At 37.1% G+C, this 24,557-nt stretch overlaps 1 protein-coding gene across 2 annotated transcripts in view; it reads right to left on the bottom strand.

The window, feature by feature from the left end:
- zbtb10 (zinc finger and BTB domain containing 10) overlaps nt 1–24,185 on the bottom strand; it is a 60,790-nt gene extending 36,605 nt beyond the window's left edge. The window contains exon 1 of one of the 2 annotated variants that reach the window (XM_041248052.1): nt 23,211–24,185. In XM_041248052.1, the coding sequence (XP_041103986.1) occupies nt 23,211–23,957 (747 nt within the window). In that variant the 5' untranslated portion in view covers nt 23,958–24,185. The remainder of the gene's footprint in view (nt 1–23,210) is intronic. The other variant, XM_041248051.1, reaches the window with a different exon arrangement.
- Between the last annotated feature and the right edge of the window lie 372 nt (nt 24,186–24,557).

The raw sequence follows: 24,557 nt of genomic DNA, 5'->3' as shown, positions 1-24,557 counted from the left end.
CTGTCGATGTGGGTCCCAGATAGGGATGAAACAATAGCAAATTTCCACGATACGAATAGTTGTGAGCCCACTTCACGATACACCGATTATCACGATAGTAGCGGTTAATTTTGAAATCCTTTTAACTGAATAAAAAGAAAAAAATAACAAGTTATGTCTTTTTCTCTGTGGGATATGGAAGCTGCAGACTTTATAAAAGAGCAAGATTCCAGCAATAATTAAAAAACATTACTAGCAAACAGCAGGAAGAAAATAATCTTAATGAAATTGTCCTTATATTAAAATCATTAAGTTGCAAAAAAATATCCCTTTATGTAAGTCTGCCAAAATGTGATTGCAAGCTTTTTTCCTCCTCCTGCTTATTTACACATTTTATTTATTTAAATGTACTTAGAAAAAGTACAGAAAGACAAAATATGATGCATCTGTATTTCTTTCAATACATTTAAAGTACTTGTTTTACACACATACTGTTAACTATTCTCAACTATTTTTCAAATAGTCGGCAAAATAAATAAATCATTTTGTACTATACAACCTGTAAGTATGGAATAGAGCACTATGGGTATGATGTTCTTTATGCCTATTCATTTTTTATTACTTTTTTTTGTCTTTATTTCATTTATAATTTAAGAAAATACATTTCAATGTCGTTATCAACTTTACCCGAGGTAGCCTGTTTTTCTGGTGGCATAATAGCCTACAATGAGCACATTTTAATGAAAGTATTGAAATTATGTACTGATAATTGAGGGTGGAACAGAGGACAGTACAGATGGTGCCTGACTGAAAAAAAAATAAAAAAAAATAAAAAAAAAAACTTAAGTGACAAGGCTTGTTGACTGCTGATGTCTTAACTCCACTGGGTGCTACGTACAGAAGGTCATGTTTGAAGTTGTTCCTGCTTTCGCCACTCTGCGGATTGGATGTACATCCTATGGTACTGTATTTCCCCGCTATATATATATATATATATATATATATATATATATATATATATATATATATATATATATATATAATTTTGTAGTGAAAGTACACACTAGGGCTGTCAGTTAAACTTCAAAATAGCAGTCGATTAATTGGGCACACAAAATATAATCGTTCCAGTAAATACCGATTGTACATTTTTCGGTGCATTCCTTTTCCTGTGATGTTATTATTTTAATGTCATTGCAGTTCAGTAAAAGCTTGAGTACAACAATTGAATGCGAGGGGTAAATACGCCTGGGTAGTGTCAGGAAAAAAACAAACAAAACAAAAACACAACATTCGCAACAAGCCTAAAGCAAGTTTAACATAGTACAGGAGTGTTACTAAAATAGTAAATTAAGAAGATAAGAAAATTTACAAATGAGAGGAGGCCATTCGGCCCATCTTGCTCGTTTGGTTGTTAATAGCTTATCTATCCCAGAATCTCATCGAGCAGCTTCTTGAAGGATCCCAGGGCGTCAGCTTCAACAACATGACTGGGGAGATGGTTCCAAACCCTCACAATTCTCTGTGTAAAAAAGTGCCTCCTATTTTCTGTTCTGAATGCCCCTTTGTCTAATCTCCATTTGTGACCCCTGGTCCTTGTTTCTTTTTTCAGGTCAAAAATGTCCCTTGGGTCGACATTGTCAATACCTTTTAGAATTCTGAATGCTTGAATTAGGTTGCCGCCTAGTCTTCAGGATCATGCATTGCATCTTGTTAATAAAGCTAAGGTTTACAATTTTAGAAAAGCAAACTATGAAGGTATGAAATAGAGACTAACAGAAGTAGATTGGAGTAAAATAGAGAAAACACCCACAGAAGAAGGATGGTTGTTCTTCAAAAATGTAGTACTAGAGGCGCAAAACAATTACATCCCTAAAGTAGACAAATCTAAATGTAAAACTAAATTGCCAAAATGGTTTAATAGATCAATTAAAAAAAAAATATTCAGCAAAAAAAGGCACATTACAGAGCATTAAAAAAGGACCAAAAAGAAAGTACGCAGAAAGAGTACACAGAACTGCAAACGCAAGTCAAAAAGGAAGTTAGAAAGGCCAAGAGAGAATTAGAAATGAACATTGCTAAGGGAGCTAAAACCAATTCCAAAATGTTTTTCCAATATACAACAGCAAGCGAACATTCAAAGTTTTTACAAAGGAAGATACTGACAACATGCCCCACGTCATCCAGTTCCTATCCAGTTTTAAGTAACTTTAGCATAACTGAGGCAGAAGTGTTAAAGGGACTAGGAGCTCTTAAAATAAACAAATCCCCTGTGCTGGATGAGATCCTCCCAGTAGTACTCAAAGAAATGAAAGAAGTAATTTACAAACTGCTAACCAAGATCATGCAGCAGTCTCTTGACACAGGGGTGGTACCGACAGACTGGAAAATTGCAAACGTAATACCGATCCACAAAAAGGGAAACAAAACTGAACCAGGTAACTACAGACCAGTAAGCCTGACTTCTATTATATGCAAACTTATGGAAACTATAATAAGATCCAAAATGGAAAATTACCTATATGGTAACAGGGTCCTGGGAGACAGTCAACATGGTTTTAGGAAAGGGAGATCGTGTCTAACTAACTTGCTTGATTTTTTTGAGGATGCAACATCGATAATGGATAATTGCAAAGCATATGACATGGTTTATTTAGATTTCCAGAAAGCTTTTGACAAAGTCCCGCACAAAAGATTAATTCTCAAACTGAACGCAGTTGGGATTCAAGGAAACACATGTACATGGATTAGGGAGTGGTTAACATGTAGAAAACAGAAAGTACTGATTAGAGGAAAAACCTCAGAATGGAGTGTGGTAACCAGCGGTGTACCACAGGGATCAGTATTAGGTCCTCTGCTATTCCTAATCTACATTAATGATTTAGATTCTGGTATAGTAAGCAAACTTGTTAAATTTGCAGACGACACAAAAGTAGGAGGAGTGGCAAACACTGTTGCAGCAGCAAAGGTCATTCAAAATGATCTAGACAAGATTCAGAACTGGGCAGACACATGGCAAATGACATTTAATAGAGAAAAGTGTAAGGTACTGCACGCAGGAAATAAAAATGTACATTATAAATATCATATGGGAGATACTGAAATTGGAGAAGGAATCTATGAAAAAGACCTAGGAGTTTTTGTTGACTCAGAAATGTCTTCATCTAGACAATGTGGGGAAGCTATAAAAAAGGCTAACAAGATGCTCGGATACATTGTGAAAAGTGTTGAATTTAAATCAAGGGAAGTAATGTTAAAACTGTACAATGCACTAGTAAGACCTCAAATATTGTGTGCAGTTCTGGTCACCTCGCTATAAAAAAGATATTGCTGCTCTAGAAAGAGTGCAAAGAAGAGCAACCAGAATTATTCCGGGCTTAAAAGGCATGTCATATGCAGACAGGCTAAAAGAATTGAATCTGTTCAGTCTTGAACAAAGAAGACTACGTGGCGACCTAATTCAAGCATTCAAAATTCTAAAAGGTATTGACAGTGTCGACCCAAGGGACTTTTTCAGCCTGAAAAAAGAAACAAGGACCAGGGGTCACAAATGGAGATTAGACAAAGGGGCATTCAGAACAGAAAATAGGAGGCACTTTTTTACACAGAGAATTGTGAGGGTCTGGAATCAACTCCCCAGTAATGTTGTTGAAGCTGACACCCTGGGATCCTTCAAGAAGCTGCTTGATGAGATTCTGGGATCAATAAGCTACTAACAACCAAACGAGCAAGATGGGCCGAATGGCCTCCTCTCATTTGTAAACTTTCTTATGTTCTTATGTACTGTACCACCTAACCTTCACTATCTGTGTAACACACAATGCAGAAATCTCGGCCTAAAAGATAACAACAACAGCAGCAGCAACAAATTGACTGACTTACCACAAATTGCATACCTGCTAGCTGATCCTTACTCCAAAATTGCATTTAACATCACTAATAACTTATTTATTTAACGTTATTTAATATTGTCAAATATTCATTATATAACAGTTCATTTTGAAACTCCAAAGCAGCACAAACCATATACAGTCAGTTTTGTTCAATGTGCACAATTTATTTACAGGCTGCTTACTATGAATACAATCCTGTCGTCCTGCTCTGGATACAAGGTGGAATTTTTTTGTTTTTGTTTTTTGCTTACATAGTGAACACACATAGGGGAGTACAAGAGCATGCAAAGAACAGCACGCCCACTGTTTGTCTGGCAGAAATACTGTCAGTAGCAAGGCAGGGAGTTCAGTGCAGTTTCATTGATAAACTTAAATAATTGTGTTAACTATGCATTACAAAAATATAATTATTTAATCGATTATCCAGTATTTACATCCATGTATATGATGAAAAATGGAATCAATCGAAAAGTAGATTTTTGATTAAATCGCAGCCCTAGAAAAGCATCTGTTCTGATTCCAGCCATGTTTAGTGAGTATGTGATTATCGTTTTCTACGATTATTGAATAATTAAAAAATTCACGAATATTCATAATCACGATATATCATACTATTGAAAAATCATTTCACCCCTAGTCCCAGATTGGCACATGGAAGAACGCGTCCTTCATGTTCACTAGTGCCAGCCAATATGATGGAGCTAGTGACTATTACCTGGTGAAGAGTCAGCATCTTGAATGCTGGAGATGTTATAGATTTGTTGAGCCTCCTGAGGTCTAAGATTGGTCAGAGTTTCCCTTTTTCCCCTTTTTGGAACCAGAAAGTAATGGAATAAAACCTATGACTCTGCTGGTCTATGGGAACTGGCCCTATAGCATGCTTCACTAACAGAGAAGAGACCTCCCTTCACTGAATCTCAATCTAGAGCTGTATGCTTGACACCAGATTGACGGGTGCCAAGTAAAAAGGGATACAATATCTTTCTTGGACAATGTTTAGGACCTCTGTATCCGAGATAATGCTTTGCCATTGGAGAAGGAAAGCTGAAATTCTACCCCTAACTGGACACAGATGAGAGGGTAGGTCCACAGGGGCAGTGGATGCCAAGGCTTGGTAGCCAATCTAAAGCCCACCCCCACCAAATCCTCTCCTGATCACTCGTTTTATCACCAAACTCCAATAATGCGATCCAAGTTATTATTTTATTACTACAAAACATCCCCAAAAAGCTCTGCAAATGTCCACGATATTCTTTGAACGCTGGATGTAGAAGCAGCTACCTCCTAGTGGATGAGATACGCCTTTTTTTCAGTTTCATTTGGCTCCTATTGGTCTCACTCGGCCATTGAAAGGTTTTCTCTTCGTTTTTCGGAGGAAAAACAACTAGAGACCTGTGCTTTATGTCTTTTTGATGATGTCGGACAGGGTCCAACATTGGACTGGAAAGGGAAAATTGTAATGTCGGACTTGGTCTGACACAAAGGACCGCAAAGGGTTAATGGCTGGGAATAGGAGTGTCGATGCTTCTGCCGTATTGAAGCCACTTGAGGGGGAGGGGGAGGGGGACAGAGATGGTGCTGGATCACTTTTGCCTTACGTTTCCTCAATTAGCCATAATGTTTCGTAGGTGTTTCACCCCTGACTTTGATCATAACTAAAGTCAGTCTCCACGCCAGTCTCCGGTGGCCCACACAGTCAGAACAGTCGCTCTCTGGGCAAGTAATGCGGCGTGAGAAGCAGAAAGCAGCTGGAAAGAAGATTCTCTTCCAATAGATAATATGAGGGCTTGTTCAGCAAACTAATGCCCATTATCTCTTCTGCACCCCAAATGCTTACACGGACCAGCACAGAATGCAAGTGGGTACTTTCAGCAGGAATTTCGATTTAGAAATGAAAGAAATCGAAGAATGTTAATAATAACAACAACAAACAACTACTACTACTATTATGTCCATGCTTTCTAGCTTTACGAAACAAGGAAAAATACAGGACATTTGACCCTTCTGCGTCATCTCCCTTTATACTATTGGGTGGGAGTGGTGTTATAATGCACAGATATAAAAGACCTTCCTCTGGGAGAAGAGGGTGGTTTGTCTTTTTTCCTAGCCCACCAGCGGAAAGGTTCCAATGTTGTGTGGAGTCCACGAAGAACTGGCAAGGATATTTACTTTTAGTACTGCAGTGACCAAAGCAGTTGCAAGCAGTAGTAAGGCAGAAAAACACAAATAAAAAATATAACTTCTGAATGGGAGATGAAGCACCTGTGGGCTGTTTATCGAGATGGCATGATAGTGTGTGTGAAAAAGCTGATGGGAAGAAAAAAAAATGCATATACATGCAGATGTAAAGATATTCAAGAGTCTTCACTTAAGACACAGACACAGTGATGCTGTTGCTGTCAGTGTTATTGGAATGCAGAAAAAGATTAAAATAAGATGTAGATGAAGTGCTTAATCCCATCTCATCATGTGAACAGTCTACTGTTAGTATAAAGCATAATGAAAAAAGTGTGTGTGTGTTCACAGGGGTGTACAATTTGTATCGCCCAACACCCCAGACAACACGATCTGTGTGATGGACACAAGTTTTGCCGTTACACTTTGTCCATCGGACAAGCATAACATTTTTTAAAGAGTTTACGGCCCACCCCTATCGCTTCTGATTGGCTACCTGTGGATCAGGCTCATCTTCCATTGGTTACAAATAATCCCAGAAATGGCTGCCAAGAGTGTCTTTGGCAACGTACAGGCTCATCTTTTAAATTTAGAAGGTGTAATTTAAGTTTTTTTGCAAATTAGCAAATAAGTGATACTGCTTTCTTAATACACAAACCTGACATTTAAATGCTGTAATCTAGTAAAGTAAAAAAAAACACCACCATACTATGTAGTTTATAACATTTCATGGTCAATGTACCTGTATGGATGTTTACCACTCTGCAGCCCTATGCTGGACCAAGTCTGACACTAAAATTTTTCCTTTCCTGTCCGACATCATCAAAAAGTCATCAATCACAAGTCCCTAGTAGTTTTTCTCCAAAAATATCTTTCAATGGTCAAAAGAAGACAGAAAAAAATGGAGGTGGAACTGAGTGAAACGCAGTCCCTTCAAAGACATAAACAAGATAGCTGCTTTCGCATCCAGCGCTCACAGAAAATCACTGACATTTGCCAAGCTTTTTGTGATGTTACAGTAATAAAATAATGACTTGGATCGCATTACCGAGGAGTTTGGTGATGAAACAAGTGATCAGGAGATGATTTATCAGTATGTACTACTATGAAGAGGTATATGATAAATACAGGGAACAAGGGGTTGGGCAGGGCTGCAGTACTGAGTGTCATGTTGATATACAGTGTCCTTTAAAACTGTTTTAATTTAAATAAAATTAATTTTAAAATAAACAGCTTGTGTAAAAATAAAATTAGACCTGACGTGCCTGACAGGTACTGAATAAATGGACCGCAAAGGATTAAAAAAAGAAGTGTAATGTTTACTGTTTAGAAGCACTTCAAGACAAACTTGCCCTGACAAAAAATGTAATGACATTTTTTTCTATTTTAGTGTTACTAACCTAGTTTGCCATTTACCACATTTACATTTTTTACTTAAAAGCTATATTAAAAAAACACTTTTTTGTTACTAGAAACAAAAGTTATTTATTGGACATGCACAATCCATCGATTTGTGAAACTATTAAAACATGAAGATTGAATTTAATGATAGAAATGAAATGCTTATATATGAAATTATCTGTACAATATTTAATATTAAGTAAAATGCAGACTGTAATCCCCGTCCGTCCCCCACATAAAAAAAAAAACATCAGGATATGAAACCAGAATCACCCTGCTGCAGCAGTGTTGCAGTTAGCCATCACGGGACAAGACAAGGAAAAATAGCTGTAAAATGTTGCACGGTTTAAAAAATAAATAAATAAATAAAAAGAAACAGAAACAAACAAAATTATATTGTATATATATTGTTTTCACAGAATATGATGGCACCTACACTAAATATTGTAAGCACTTTGGTAGAAAAACAGTAAAAAATGCAGAGAAACTTGACAGGTTAACCTTTAAGAATCTTTTTTTTTTTTTTTTTTTGTAAATTGCAGTTTATTAAATAGGTTGCAGTTAAAGCTAAATGATACAGTTTAATACATAATACTAAAGCATGGGTGTAAAACATATGGCCCACAGGCCAATATTTGGTGGCCCGTCCATTAGTTTATAAAATTGCATTGATGTACTGTCTACTTTATTGGTTTGGAAATCTTCTTTATAACAACATGTCTCTAATATAACACTCATATTCAACGTGCAGTCTGCACTGTATGAGTGACATTCCCATTAAAGCCAAGCACAGCTCACAGGTGTAGTAAAATAAACAAATAGTGCACATGATCAGTTTCCTCACACCCATATAATTTGATTAGGATAGCTAAGTGAAGGCTTGTTTAAATTATTTGTTCTACTTTGTGTGAAATTTTAAATCAGTAGCGAAAAAGTAACTGGAGATTGCACAGAAGTGAAATGTGGAGGCGAACACAGAAGATTCCAAAATTGTTTGCCAGATTATTTTGGGGAAAACTGCAATCTTAAAGTTTTTTTTTTTTTTTCGCAAGCAGCCATGATGCATGGTCGTCCGGAGTTTGCATGCCCTGTATGGACATTTCCTTGCACTGGAGTATATGAACTTTTGGCGGTGGTTTTATATTGTCTTTATATTTCATTTAGTAATTCGATTAGACGTGGGATCACTTACTGTTGTGTAATTTATAATTCACATAAGTGATAAATTACAATTTGATTGCGGTCCTATTTTTTTTGTCATGCTTCCTATTTCAGACTTGTTGCCTTTCCTATTACTGTAGTTCTTCGTTGTTAGACTACTTAGACAGAACTACTGTACAACTTCTGGCTGGCATACGTACATTGCAATCTGTTTTCAATATAACCATTTCCAGCTTTTACTATGTTTGTTTCCTGGGTTTGCAAACCATGTTTATAATATATCTAGGAGCATGAGTATCTGAGTGTTACAAAACCTGAGCAAGATACACACCTTTGATATTGTTGTTTTTTGGGTGAGCGAACATCTCGTTTGGGGAGGTGTTAAGGGGATGGGAGGCTCCTCTCAAGTAGGAGCTGGGGTGGGACTTACAATGGTGCTTGAGGGTTTTTTTTTCCCCACCGTCGCTCGCTTTAAACCAACTCTCACCAGTCCTCTATTGCTTTCCATGCTCTTTAGCCTGATATCTGCTATTAGCTGCAGTATTACTGCAACTATTTCACATATTATGTTACAATCATATATTATGCACTTCTCTGTAGTTAAGGTATTATGGATTTTCTTGTAAAGCGCTTTGTGACGGTGGTCCACTATGAAAGCCGCTATATAAAAATTGATTGATTGATAGTTGCCAGCAGGGCAAGGATTAGTTATGGTAGATTATACCATACAAGGACACTATAATATACTGCTTAAAACAACACATTTTGAGTTTACTGGAAATGAAAGAAGCTACGGAGTCTCAACAAAAGGAAAGGGCTAACGTCAAGATGACATGGAAGGTGCAGAATTACCTTGGGAGAAACTACTGGTGGGAGTACAACAGAGTTTGCACCATGGCTGAGCAAAAAGTGGATTTGCCAGCACTGAAGCAGAGTGCTGGAAAAAAATGAAAGAAATGCAGAAGTAACTATTTTCTTACACCGGGTTCTGCATCAACAGGCATTATGTTGAAAAGCTGCAGAATTAGAACACATGGCTATCCTTTGCGTTATCCTATCCATTGTGTCCACTTAGTGCTGTTAAAAACGTTATATTTTGGGATATAAATTCAATATAGAGACTTGGCATTGGCATTTTGTTTTTTTACATTGAAAGTAAAAGAAGTCTTTCCTCCATTATATTACACGTACATTTGTGATATTCAGTTTTATGTCAGGGTTCTAGGAAATCTGCTTCCAGTTGTGTTTTGTACTTGGTAGTATACTTGAATATACTGGCTTAGATACAGTTTATATAGGACATACATACACTACCGGTCAAAAGTTTTAGAACACTCCCATTTTTCCAGTTTTTATTGAAATCTAAGCAGTTCAAGTCCAGTGAATAACCTGAAATGATACAAAGGTAAGCGGTAAACTGCCAGAGGTTAAAAAAAAAGGCTTAGGTTACCAAAAACTGAAAAATAATGTACATTTCAGAGTTATACAAAAAGGCCTTTTTCAGGGAACAAGTAAAGGGTTAATAACTTACAGCTGTTCTGCAGCAATGGAAGTAAATTAAGCCTTGAAAGTTGATGCTAACAATTCCTACAGGTGTCCCAACTTTTGTTGATTACTTACAAACCCTCTGTCTGTATAAAAGCAGTGTTGGAACAGACTGTGTTACTACACCCTCTTAAGCATTATTTGGATTTGTATTAGTATTGTACTGCAGGAAGTAGTATATTGCTATCATAATGGCGAGAAAAAGGCAATTAACAATGGAAGACAGACAGCCCATTAAAACCCTTAAAAGTGTAGGTCTTTCCTTTAGAGAAACTGCAAAGAAAGCCAAGGTGTCAGTGAGTACAGTTTCCTACACCATCAAAAGGCTTCAAGCACAGCTTAACACTGGTCGAAGTAAGCAAGTCTCAGTTTCAACTGTGAAGAGAAGACTTCGAGCTGCAGGTTTGACAGGTCGAGTGGCAGTAAGAAAGCCATTGCTAAGATAGCAAAATAAGAAAAAGAGGCTTGCCTGGGCCATGAAGCACCGCCAGTGGACTACTGAAGACTAGAAGAAGGTCTTATGGACCGATGAATCAAAATTTGAAATCTTCGGTTCATCACGCAGGGTTTTTGAACGCCGTCGAGTAGGCGAAAGGATGGTTCCTCGGTGGGTGACACCAACTGTCAAACATGGAGCAGGAAGCGTGATGGTCTGGGGCTTGCACAGAGTGAGTGGCACCCTGAACCAAAACGGCTACCACAGCATTTTGCAGCACCATGCAATACCCTACGTATACACCTAGTTGGTCAGGGGTTTATCCTACAGCAAGATAATGACACCAAAATACCTCCAGGCTATGTCAGAACTACCTTAGAAGAAAAGAACAAGATGGTAGGCTTCAAATCATGGAATGGCCAGCACAATCTCCAGACTTAAACCCCATCGAGCTGGTCTGGGATGAACTAGACAGAAGGGTGAAAGCAAAGCAACCTACAAGAGCAACACATTTGTGGGAACTTCTGCAACAGTGTTGAGAAGAACTTTACAAACAATATTTGATTTCCATTGTAGAAAGAATGCCACGAGTGTGTTTGGCTGTTATATCTGCAAAAGGTGGCTACTTTGAGTAAAAAATTTAGATTAAATTTTGTGAAAAACAAAACAATTCCATGATTTCTTTTTTACCTCCAATTGTTTATTTGTTCTATGCTTTAATTTCAGAATACACTGAGACATTAAACTGTGTAAATTTCAATAAAAACTGGAAAAATGGAGGTGTTCTAAAACTTCTGACTGGTAGTGTACATACAATTTTAAAATAATATATATATATTATAATATATATATATATTATATATATATATATATATATATATATATATATATATATATATATATATATATATATACACACACACACACAGTGCCGTGAAAAAGTATTTGCCCCGTCTGATTTTTCACACTGAATTTGGTCAGATCTTTTCGTGGGTTGTAGTAGTATATAGAGGGAGCCAGAGAAAAAAATGACACCAAAATCTCTCCAAGAGCAGAAAGACACTGGGCAAAAATGGGTTTCATGGCAGAGCAGCAAGGCAGAAACCAGCTCACTAAGAAGAACATGAATGCTTGTCTGAAGCGCAGCTGGGTCATGCAGCAAGACAATGATCCCAAACACACAAGCAAGTCTACATCATAATGGTTGAAGAACAATAAATTTAAAGTTTTGGAATGGCCTAGTCAAAGTCCAGACCTAAAACCCACTGAGATATTGTGTCAGGACCTGAAACGAGCAGCATTCCTCCATGGCGCTGTGAGAGACTGATCAATAACTACAGGAAGCGTTTGGTTGCAGTTATTGCTGCTAAAAGGTGGCATAACCAGTTATTGAGTCTAAGGGGCGGTTACTTTGTCACACGTAACACATAACATTCAGTGTCAAAAATATGCAAAAATGCAGAAAACCAGACAGGGGGCAAATGCTTTTTCACACACACACAGAGAGAGAGAGAGAGAGAGAGAGAGAGAGAGAGAGATGTCAAACTCAGTTGTCTTCTTGCTCGTTTGGTTGTTAGTAGCTTATTGATCGCAGAATCTCATCAAGCAGCTTCTTGAAGGATCCCAGGGTATCAGCTTCAACAACATTACTGGGAAGTTGGTTGCAAACCCTCACGATTCCCTGTGTATAAAAGTGCCTCCTATTTTCTGCTTATGTGTGTCCCAGGCTTTGGGTATACTTGTCCTGCATTATAACTAAGCTGGCCGCTATTCGATTTTAATACTTTTTTTAATACTAATAGCTGTGTTTATTTTTTAAAGAATTTATCAGGGTTTTTTTTTTTTTTAATCTATTTTTCAATTCAGAAAAATGCAGAGAATGGGTGAAATCGACCTTTATGCTTTAAAAACAGACTGTTTATGCCTATGCGAAACCCCTTTATTATTCAGCATGCAACAAAACCATGGTCACCAACATTCTAAAAGAACAACATTCACATTGAAATGACGTTTGGTCAATGTGGATCTATGTACAGATAAACATCCTACACAATTTTAAAAAAAGGTCTCAAATAAACCGCAGAAAACACAGCATTCAAATGATTATTACAGACTTGTATAGCATACATTTACTAGTAAAATTTGCAGAGAACAAAACAGACAGTTGAACAGAACTAACTTGCACTTATTATTCAGTCTAAGCTTCCCCCTCTCCTGCTACAACACAGCTGGACTCAGATACCATGTGTCCAAGACACCGGCCTAAACTAATAGCATTGAGTTTTTTCCAGCATTTTCACCAAGCAAGCTTCCATTGTACTTTAAGACAATTTCTGAGCGCTACCCTTCATTTGTGATTGCATGTGTTCAACCCCTCTCTTAGCCTTAATAGAGACTTCTGCTTTGCAGTTACATATCAGTTTACATACAAGAATATTTTCTTTATCTCCTGTCCCACGTTTCTTTACAGTTTTCACTTAAAAGTCAGGGTATTCTGCATATTACACATTTGTGTTTTCCTCTTGCATCAAATTTTTACATCTAACAAGTATCTGTCACCATATACATAGCAAAAGCTTACCTACACCTTCCCGCTAAGTTCAAAGTCGCTGCATTGAATGACAGACACCGTAGTTGGCAAATGAAAGTGCACAGTTGGTGCCGGTCTGAATGACAGACGTTTAAACAAATGAGAGCATTCTAGCACTACTTCAGGCAAAGATCTGTCAGAACAGGGTGAAGTGACAGTGAAACCACAGTACTATTGGACCACTGACCGACAGTAATGCCTAGCCATTCAGAGCGGAAGGGAGACGGGACAGACAGCAAGTATAAAAACTGCACGAACTATGATTTCTAAATTATTACTTTTGGTAAGAAAATAAAAAAATAGCGAGTAGTTTTACCGACGTTTATCCTATATAAATCTATTTCAGGCAAACTCAGATTTTTTGGGAATTTGATGTTTAACAAGCTTTACCAATTAATATAAAAAAGTAACAAGCCCAATTATAACTGTAAATCTGTTCCATTGAACTTCAACCGTCATAACTTCCAATTTCCCTGCTCAGTTCTTGTCTCATCACTTCAAAGTTAGCCTTTCTGAAATTATACACTTTAGTGCAGCCTTGTGTGCATGGAATCCCTGGTAATTTTGAATGTAACCATGTTATAATCACTTGACCCCAGTGCAGGGTTGCTGATTTTTTTTTAAATTGGACTTGATTGATTTAAATCTTTTTTTTTTCTTTTTAAAAATTATGGAATTTATTTTGTAGTACCACATTTGTAGCTCTACAGTACTACAAAACTAAGTTTAAGAACGTTGGAAATGGTAGTTTGTGAACAGTTATATACCAAACGAAATTACTAAATCTTAAATGAATTCATAAATAAAGCAAATTATTTGTCATTCATGGGGTTTTCATGCGGGTCAATTTACACGTGAAATGGAGCTGCATGTGCACTTTTGGAAGAATGACTCGTGTCAATCAGGTTTGTGGCTGAAAAAAACAGCGAAAGAGAAGGACAGTGTAAATCTCATTTACTCGTGTACATGACGAAACACACAGGAAAATCCACGCCAAATTTCGCATGGAAACCCGCATTTCACGTGTAAATGTTAATGAGCGTGTTTGTTCTTAACTATAAATATTGCAAGGTAGCAGGTTAGTGGTTACGAGCTGCTTAAATGTCTAATTCCCATCCTTTTTTTGATCCCAGCTATGTCCAAAGACAACGTGTGTCTGCCCTCGACGTTAATATAGTTGGTGAACTGGATGTCATGAACCAGCTTGATCACCCATAACAGTGCAACAAACATCCAAGAAGTTGTTGATGCCCTCTCAGAACTGACCAAATAAAAATTACAAATTAACGTATTGATTGTGTTTTATTTGTTTGCATCATTAATATTTAACACAACAGTAAACCCAAAACAATTTAAAAAAAAAAGAAGAGAATCTCTGACAGCATGAGCCTCCTTCAATCCCTGCTGTCCAATTGAAACTGGCAGCTGAGGTAACCTTCACAGTTGCCAAGCCCACTTATAATAAGCGGAATTGGGCTTGTTTGAGAGTCACGGGTTGTAATTTGCATAAACACCAATTCTAACATGGGTTGCGCTTATTTTGGGCTTGTTGTAGTAGGCAGTGACGCTTTTTTTTCTCGTGAAACTGTAACCTTCCTGTTTTGTCTCACAAGCGCCACTAATTCCACCTAATTTTGTTGTTGACAAGAGTTTGTGCAGGATACAGCACTCAGTGGCAATTTTGGGAACGAATTAATACACTTCAGTTCGTTTCATCAGTATCCACCACCTCCCACGTGGTGTTGAATGCATCCTCAGCAGCTATCAGCCATCTGGACAGGTAGGGTTTCTAAGCCAAGGTAGTAGCATCACCTCATCCCCTATATGCTGCACTGCCTGAATGAAAGATAGATTATATATATATATATATATATATTACACACACACACCAGCGGCGGCTCGTGTATACAGGCGCAAAGGGCGCCGCCCCACCAGTTTAAATTAATAAGTAATAATAATGATCTAAATTAAAACGGTAGCTACTATAATTAACATTACGATAACTGTTACCTGCATTACAACACATTATTTCTTAACCCTGCACATGCAGTATGGGGTGGCTGTGAGGAACAGATCACAAGTTCTGGGGCACTGAAGCCTTTCTCCCCCGGGGAGCACATGTGCAGTAGTGATGTCTAATCTCTTAGCAGGTAGAAGCAGTGCGACTTTTCAATTAGCTCTGAGGCGCTGAACCCAGTGCCTGTGGCAGTTATGAAAGTGTATAGCTGTCATGACTACAGTAGGATATTCTAAACAATCAAGCCACTTTTAAAATAGGTGAAACATGTTTTAATGTGATAATTACAGTATGCTCCTGCAGAAAAGAAAGTAAAATAAATCGCAGAGATTCGTCATCTATTGTCTGATTAAACCTGGTACCCTACATTTGCTTTCCCTCTGCACTAAAAGTAATACTTAAGCATGGTTATTCATACTGTATTTCTATCAAATGCTAGTTATTTACACAGCCTACCACTTCTGTAGACCTATTTATTTGAATATACAGAAATCAGTAGCCTAGTATCTCTGGTCATTTAAATCACAGGCTTTTGTTTCAGTAATGTAATGCATAGTAGCAATTACAGGAGGATAACTGAAAAACAGTTAAATACAGTACATTGAGTGTAAGTAGTATGCAACGTTTTTATGTTATACCTGTATTTAGAAGAGGTCAAATACGGGGGTTATGGTTGGGGGATAAAATAAGAGTTGGTTCTCCGACACCCCACCCCTCTCAAAGTTCACCAGCCGCCACTGATTACACTATGTAACACAATTTTTGTTCCTGGGTAGTAAGTGTTATTTCCTAATTGCTTATGCCTCAAAAGTATAGAAAATGGCTATTATTCCCCACAGACTTTGCTTTTGTGACCAGGACAGTGATATTTCAAAATATCGCTATTTCCAATGGGAAAACGGGCAAATGTGTGTCTTTTCGTTCACATAAAATCAGAAAAAAACATATGAATCCAAATTAACATGTATTTATACTAAAGTAATACAAAAATGACTACAAAAAATTTAGAAGTGAGTAGTTTTTCGAGATTTACGATTATACTGTATTTACAGTATAATCGTAAATCTCGAAAAACTACTTTTTCTATACTTTTGAGACATAAGCAATTAGGAAATAACACTTACTACCCAGGAACAAAATAAATAAATAAATAAATTGTTACATGATATATTTATATAATATATATATATATATTATATATAGAGAGATCTATATAGATATATATAAAATTTTATTGATTATAAATAGAGTCAGAGCTGGTTTTCAGCCATGGTGATCTGCAATACTGTTCATCAGTTTAATTTTATACCTCCGAGTTTATTTTTAATCAAGGAGTAGTAAGATAAATTAGTTAAGACAGAATTCACTACTAATGACATTTGAAAAACAACAATTTGGACAAGAGCAGTAAAACACATTATTAACAAGTCAGGCACGAGGTATTTTGCTTTATTACAGCAATCTAGATTCACTTGTGTACCAGTTCTCTGCGCATGGAAACCACATTTTCAGAAAATTCACTAGTAATCTTCAAAACCAGAGTACTTTACGCACAGCTAATTTACATATCAACCCCCATTTCTTTTTGCATGACGTCAGGTGAAAAGCCTGGTTTACTCGACTAAACTAAACTAAGTCGAATGGAAACCAAAAAAAGCATTTTACACAAGACATTTCTCGTGTAAAAGTCTCTAAAAAATAAATAAATAAATAAAATGATTGTGGCATCCTCTGAATGTGAACTACAAGAATTTAGAGATGGAGTATGCTAGAGAAAAATACCCCTCACTCTCCCAGTCACATATTTTTCTTTCTTTAATTTCCTCTTTCTGTGTAGGTCCAAACACACGCCGTTGTTACTTAGGACTACTTTTCTTTTCATAGTGTGTTCAACTGTTAAAGTTCCTAATTGCACCACTAAATAATCCTGGTTTCAGCAGGTCTTAACACAGTGCTCAATTGTCTATTTGGGACCCCACTGCAATGTCATCAGAATCACTTCACTGGATATGTGATGGTGCAGGCGCTTTATAACGGGGCAAGACATGTCTTCAGAATACCATTTCAGTGCAGTATTTTTTTTTTACATTTTTTTTACGTCTTCGCTCCATTTATGCTCCATTTTAGTTTACAGACAGTAAGAGTTTAAGATGTTTACCCTTTGCTGCCGATGCGCTGTAATTTCAGAACTTTTGTTACGATGACACCACATCATTTGTAGCAAGATATTGTAATAAGCAGCCTTACATTGTATCCTAGGATACAGCAGGTATGTTTAGACATTTGAAGATCAAATAACATTCAAATGTGGTTCTCTGTTCACGAACACATTATCACCGGATTATGTTGATCAAAAACTAAATTGAAATACTTAAAAAAAAAAAACAAATTTTAGTGGATGAGGAATGGGAAGAAAAAATAAATCAGTTTATGAATATACAAAAGAAAACTAATGTTTGTAGGTATACAAACATTAGTGGCAAACACTGTTGCAGCAGCAAAGGTCATTCAAAATGATCTAGACAAGATTCAGAACTGGGCAGATACATGGCAAATGACATTTAATAGAGAAAAGTGTAAGGTACTGCACGCAGGAAATAAAAATGTACATTATAAATATCATATGGGAGATATTGAAATTGGAGAAGGAATCTATGAAAAAGACCTAGGAGTTTTTGTTGACTCAGAAATGTCTTCATCTAGGCAATGTGGGGAAGCTATAAAAAAGGCTAACAAGATACTCGGATACATTGTGAAAAGTGTTGAATTTAAATCAAGGGAAGTAATGTTAAAACTGTACAATGCACTTGTAAGACCTCATCTTGAATATTGTGTGCAGTTCTGGTCACCTCGCTATAAAAAAGATATTGCTGCTCTAGAAAGAGTGCAAAGAAGAGCGACCAGAATTATTCCGGGCTTAAAAGGCATGTCATATGCAGACAGGCTAAAAGAATTGAATCTGTTCAGTCTTGAACAAAGAAGACTACGTGGCGACCTAATTCAAGCATTCAAAATTCTAAAAGGTATTGACAGTGTCGACGCAAGGGACTTTTTCAGCCTGAAAAAAGAAACAAGGACCAGGGGTCACAAATGGAGTTTAGAAAAAGGGGCATTCAGAACAGAAAATAGGAGTCACTTTTTTACACAGAGAATTGTGAGGGTCTGGAATCAACTCCCCAGTAATGTTGTTGAAGCTGACACCCTGGGATCCTTCAAGAAGCTGCTTGATGAGATTTTGGGATCAATAAGCTACTAACAACCAAACGAGCAAGATGGGCCGAATGGCCTCCTCTCGTTTGTAAACTTTCTTATGTTCTTATGTTCTTAAAAAGCAAAAACAGAAGAAGTGGGTCTGATGAGGCCGAGAACGCATGGAGCTGCAAACACTATTTCTGTCAGCACAGCAATTGTCCAAAGTTCACAAAAGTACACCTACCAGCTAACTTAGGAAAATATGGCTTCAACTTACACAGATTCTGCTTCATCATATATGCCAGGGATATTAAACTTAATCAAAAACCAGAACTGCTATGCATCATATTCCACATGTGAAGTGTGTATACTGAGATTTTCTCCCCTGACTTTTACCAATGTTTCAATTAAAAATACATTTTTACCAATTTTATCTCTGTTTTAATATGTGTAAAATAAACTCTGAAATATTCCTGGGAAATTTTTAGGAAGGAAGAACCACTATTTTTAGGCTTTACAGTGCTCTGAAATACTGTCTACTTACACTGATTTCATGTTTAAACAGGTCAGCGAAATGTCCGCAAAATACTAATTTTATTCCGCAACCTACCCATGAAAAATACGTAAATTTACCGTGATTTAAGTAGACGTAAATGCGCTTCTCCTTAAGTTGCTTAAATAATTTTGTCGTTTCTGTTATTATTTTGGCATTTCTGAGAGAGATACACCAACCACACCACTAAAAATGTGTAAGTTTTCTGTATATAATAAAACAGGTTTATGTATTCCCACATGTAAACTTGATTAAAACATCACAAACATTATTTTCTGTATCAATAAAAGCGTTTGTACCCACTTACCATAACATTTATTTTTAAAAGAGCATATTACCGTGAATAAAAACTCTGTTAACTTGAGCCTACATAGAATAAACACTTATATTTACTTACGCCACAGTATGATATGAAACGACATTTTGTAAAGGAAATAAATATTTGGCAAGTAGTGATTTTAAGTCTACATAAACAACTTATACTGACAAAATAATGTTTTTAAAATATTTTTTTGCTAAAAACCACACTGCACATACAAACACAGTGAGCGATTTACTTTAAACAAAATGTATTTATAAAAAAACTTAAAATGTACATTTACACTTCGAGAAATAAGACGTCAAGTTTTAAAAGAAAAATACTGTCTGCAATACACCGAGAAATATGATGCAAAACATTACATTTTTAAACAATGCTAGTGTGAACAGGGCACTGGTACTGGTTCGATATGACTCGAAGTGTGGACAGATAAACCGACACGGTATCGATACCGTTAAATCAATACTCTAAAGCATGCGCACGTCTTGCTTTACAGTTTAAATACTTTAAATTTTACCAAGCATCCCCTTTATCATGGCTTCATCAAAAAGATGCCAAAAATAAGTAACAAAATAATCCCCACAAGATGAGTGATGATTACTATGAGGCTAAGCGTACTACAGAGCAGTGACACTCTAAAATAAAATCCCTGGTGAGGGAATATCAAAAAGCAAAAAGAAAAACACGTATACCCAAAGTCGTGATGCTAGCCCGTTGTCTTGGCAACCTCATGCTTTTAAAAACGGCTAATTGTTTTCGCCTTTTTGTTCGTCTTGTCCTTTTGTGTTCTTAATGATTGCCCAAACAAACAATATTCTGTTCATGGACAGAATGGCAAAACATGCTGTATTACATAATGGATCTATTTCTATCAGATGTGACAGCAGTCATCATGCAAACGACTTCAGAACCCTAACACTGTCGATTTAAACATACATGAATGTGGACAGGTATACTGCAACTGTATCGGGACTGTACCGGTGTCGTAGGAAATAAATTGATCGCGCAAGCGCAGTAATGCAAAACTAAGCAGATGTAAGGCGAGGCAACAGTTTGATTTAAGGAGGTTCACTGCATTACCATTTTTTAAAATCATGCAGAAAGGGTTGGAGCATTCTGTGGCCCGTGATCCAAACCACTTAGCACTGTGACGTCACAATGGTCCGGGCAACTCTGATCACTCGGTCACAGTTTTCTTTTTCTTTATTTGCAATTACGTTATTTTACAAATACGTATGTTACAGTAATACAGGCCAGTGTTGAGGTTTATAATAATAAGTATATGGGACTATGTTGCTTTTCATTGCGCTGAGTGGTCCGGACCACTGCTGCTGTACTGTTTTCATAGTCAGGACCACTATTTTAGCAAACTAAAATTACACATTCTAACAGCAACTGCCCAGCCTGACCTAGGATCTTATTATTATTTTGTGTTCGTGATTTGTTTTGGTTCAAACCTTTTCTTTTGTGCACTGTGAGCAAAGTGTTTTGTTTTTGTTCAAATATTTTATTTATTTTTGTTTGTGTATAATAAACGGCGCACCAGAGTCTTTTGGACTGCAGTACTTGTCTGTGTGTTTTCAGTTCCTGCATCTGGCCTGATGTCACCACTCGTCATCCTGTCACACCCCTGTACTTATTATTATAAACCTTAACACTGGCACATATTACTGTAACATATGCATTTGTACAATAACATAATTGCAAATAAAGAAAAGGAAAAGGAAACTGTGAAATCAGAAACATAACAGCGACAGCTGGAGTGGTCCTAGTGGTCCAGGCCACTGTGACGTCACAGCGCTGAGTGGTGCGGACCACAGAATGCTACAACCCCTTCTCAAATCATGCTGATATACAGTAGCCTACGTATATTGTATGACCACTCTTTCTTACAATAGCTATCTTGGTTGGTATTTAACTACAGGTATTTACCACGGTTTAGCAAAGACATTAACTCTTTAGTTTTTAACTAATGAATGTATTGTTTCTTCCCAAACTTGTAATTGAAATACATGTGTGATAACCTAAGTTTTCTGTCCTAATTATACAAAGTATTGTATATAAAAATTAATTAAACAAAGCGCATAATACAAAATAAAATAATAATGTATAAGCAACATTCTTCACCATGTGATTGATGTACACCGTGGCCTAGTTACTAATCGCAGCATGGAGCTCAATTTTTTTCATGTGAAACTCATGTTTTAACTTTTGGGAAATCACTGGCACCAAATTACTCCAAAACAACACCACCTCCAGAAATTCAAAATAACGTTACATATGTAATACATTCTGCTAGTTAACACATTTGTTACACAAACAGAAATACACATTAATATCACAGGCTACTTACCCACTTAATTTAAAATTATGTATTTGTTGCTAATATATATTACAGCGATATTCACATCCCCGTATCTAGCGTCACCGTCCAATCTATGCGATCTACTAATTAATATACATTATACTTACAAAATTAACTTTAAAATTAATTATTTTTTGGTAGGCTAATATCTGATCTACAGTGATATTTACATTCTCTTATCTAGCGTCATACTGTCGAATACATGCAATCTACTCATTTATATAACGGTACTTACAAATTAATTTGTAATTATTTATCGTTTGTTAATATATCCGATCTACTTATTTCCCAGCATAAACCCGTTGACATCAGAAACAACAGAACCTCCCTTTTAAATTCTTGAGCTTGATTAACTTATTTCCCAGGACACCGGTATTGAAAAGTCAGTTAAGCCAGAAAGTGGTTTTGCACCGGTATATTCTATACCGAAACAAACTGTACTAGTACCGTACCAATACAAGTGTGAACATGGCTTAGGATGCACACTCAGGCTTAAATAAACAACATAGGCCTTCAAATCACCAAATGCTAACCTATTACCCTATCATTAATTGCTGTGTGAAAAATTATTTTTGCAGCTTTCATATTAATTCAGCCCACACATTTCTCTATTTTTTATTAGTGAAATGTAAAAATGCTCCTCCTTGTAATGTGTAATAAAAGGTAAAATACGTTAATATGTAATACAATAGAGTTTAAATATCTGATAACATTGAATTTTGTTATTGTTAAAATGACGAAAAAATGCAGTAGCAAAACAAACACATCATAAATGCAACTTGTGTAGGTTAAAAATAAGAATTAACCAAAACCGTGTCTCTAATCAAAAGAAACTGTCATTTACACTGACATTAGTTTGTAAAATCCAGCAATGGTCATAATGTCAAGCGCAGACGCACTACACTCCTCACTTGTGAGAATCTACCAAGACGTTCTTTTTATTAACACTGTATGACTGAAACTTACATAACTATACAATAAAATATTAACGCTGAAAGATTTAATAACAGTTGTGTTAACCAACATATAATGACTACAGCAATTAATGTTAACAGGGTCATACCACTTGCTCAAATTGCGTCTACAAAAATAACTCGTCAGTAGTGCAACACATCAACGTAATACGGTTTACATGTGCTCGACTACAAATCTAATGTGCCAAATCCACCCTTTTCTATTATTCACCTGCATTTAGAAAGCATATTTGCGGTTTTTAAATCTGTATTGCACCAGAGGTCACTCAGTACCACATACAATAGAAAATTCACCCAAGTATAAAACACTGCAAAGCTCAAAACATAAGCATTCTGACCTATCATCTTTTATCAATCTGGTGATCTAAATGGGAATTGTAATAAAACTGGTCATTCAACATCGATATCTACTAAATGTCACTATAGTTTTTTACGTCCTAATTTAAAACATCGAATGACCAATTAAGGGTATTACTACACAAAATTAGGGGTATTATTACACAATTAAAAAAAATAAAAAATAAAAAAGGTTATTTCCTTCATATCATTAGTCATGCGGCACAAATCAGTAAACATCATTTTAAAACGTATTCTACAAATCAACACTTACCTGTTTTGACGGATCATTCTTCCTATGATCAGCGGACAGGTGATGTCGAAAGAGCAAGGCCCTTTTATAATTCCGGCTTCCCTTGGCCAGCTCATCATTACAGCTGCTCCCTGTGTTGTGACACCAAGAGCAGGCCATGAGACCCGTCTCTTGACAAAAACGTAGCCAAGGGAACTCCTGTAGCCAGGCGCACTGAAACAGGCAGTGCTTCTGGAGAAGAGTCTGAGGTCTCATCTCTAACCCCGATTTCCTGCCCGCAGATTCCTCCCCATCTACCCTGCTAGACCCTTCTACTTCGTCCTCCCCTGGTACTGTGCTACCGCTACCTAAACCGACCCCGTCTACATCATCCAAGCCATTCCCAGCTCCCCAGCTACCCCCTTCCCCCTGACCATCATCGCCAGCTTCAAAAGACAGCCTGCCGTCGCCGCTTATGATGCCAACCCCTAAATCAACCCCATTCCCAGCTGCCCAATTGCCCCCTTCCGCGTCCTCTTCTTCTTCAGCCTCATGCCCGGTGCTATCGCTAATGGATACCCCGTCCTCCACTCCCTCCAACGCTGATCTTTCTTCCTGGTCCACTTCCTCGTCCTGTTCAGGCCTATTCCCGTTTAAATGCCGTTCTTGCCAGACCTGGGCCTCCCCGCTGTTACTATTGCTACTGCTGATACCACTGGCACTGCAGCCAGGTGCAGCTAATCCACCCGTTCGGAAAGCCAGCGACCTGCGGTTTCTTTCTCCAGACATTATCTAATAAATTAGAATCTACACTTTCTTTACAAATTCCCTATACACTAATATATAAATATATAATTTAATTATATATTTCGTATTCTAAATGTATTTTGTGTTTTGGCCTCCTGGACAGAGTATGCAGGTTATGCGGAAATAAATAAAGGTTTTAAACGCATAATCAATCTCTGGTTTCTCCTCTCGGCGTCCGCGCAGGCCCTGCAGAGGTCGAATGGCAACGACTTTCCCCAGAATGCAAAGCGGTGAGAGGGAGGGGGATAAGGGGGCTCGCACAGGAAGACAGTGGTACTGCTGGCTGCATGGGGTCTTTGTTTTGAAGTTGTATCCATTTTCCGTCCTTTGTTTTTTTGTGTAAACTACTGAAGTGTAAGGTCTCACTCCCAGTTCTCGGCTTAGATCCAAGCATCCATAACCAACGGAGTTTCCGAAGCTGCCTGGTAGATAACTACCTAGATTGTTGATGTGCTCAGAGTTAATCGTGGAAATACTTAAAAAAAACAAAAAAAAAAACAACATGAATAAAAAGCTGGGGGTGCAAAGTTTGTTTACATTATGACTGAAGTACAAGTGATGTTCACACGCAGCAGTTGCCGG

This window comes from Polyodon spathula, chromosome 4 (assembly GCF_017654505.1).
Source record: "Polyodon spathula isolate WHYD16114869_AA chromosome 4, ASM1765450v1, whole genome shotgun sequence".
In the NCBI taxonomy this organism is placed as follows: domain Eukaryota; kingdom Metazoa; phylum Chordata; class Actinopteri; order Acipenseriformes; family Polyodontidae; genus Polyodon; species Polyodon spathula.
Note: the sequence above shows the minus strand (reverse complement) of the source record. Positions and strands in the feature narration are given on the sequence as shown.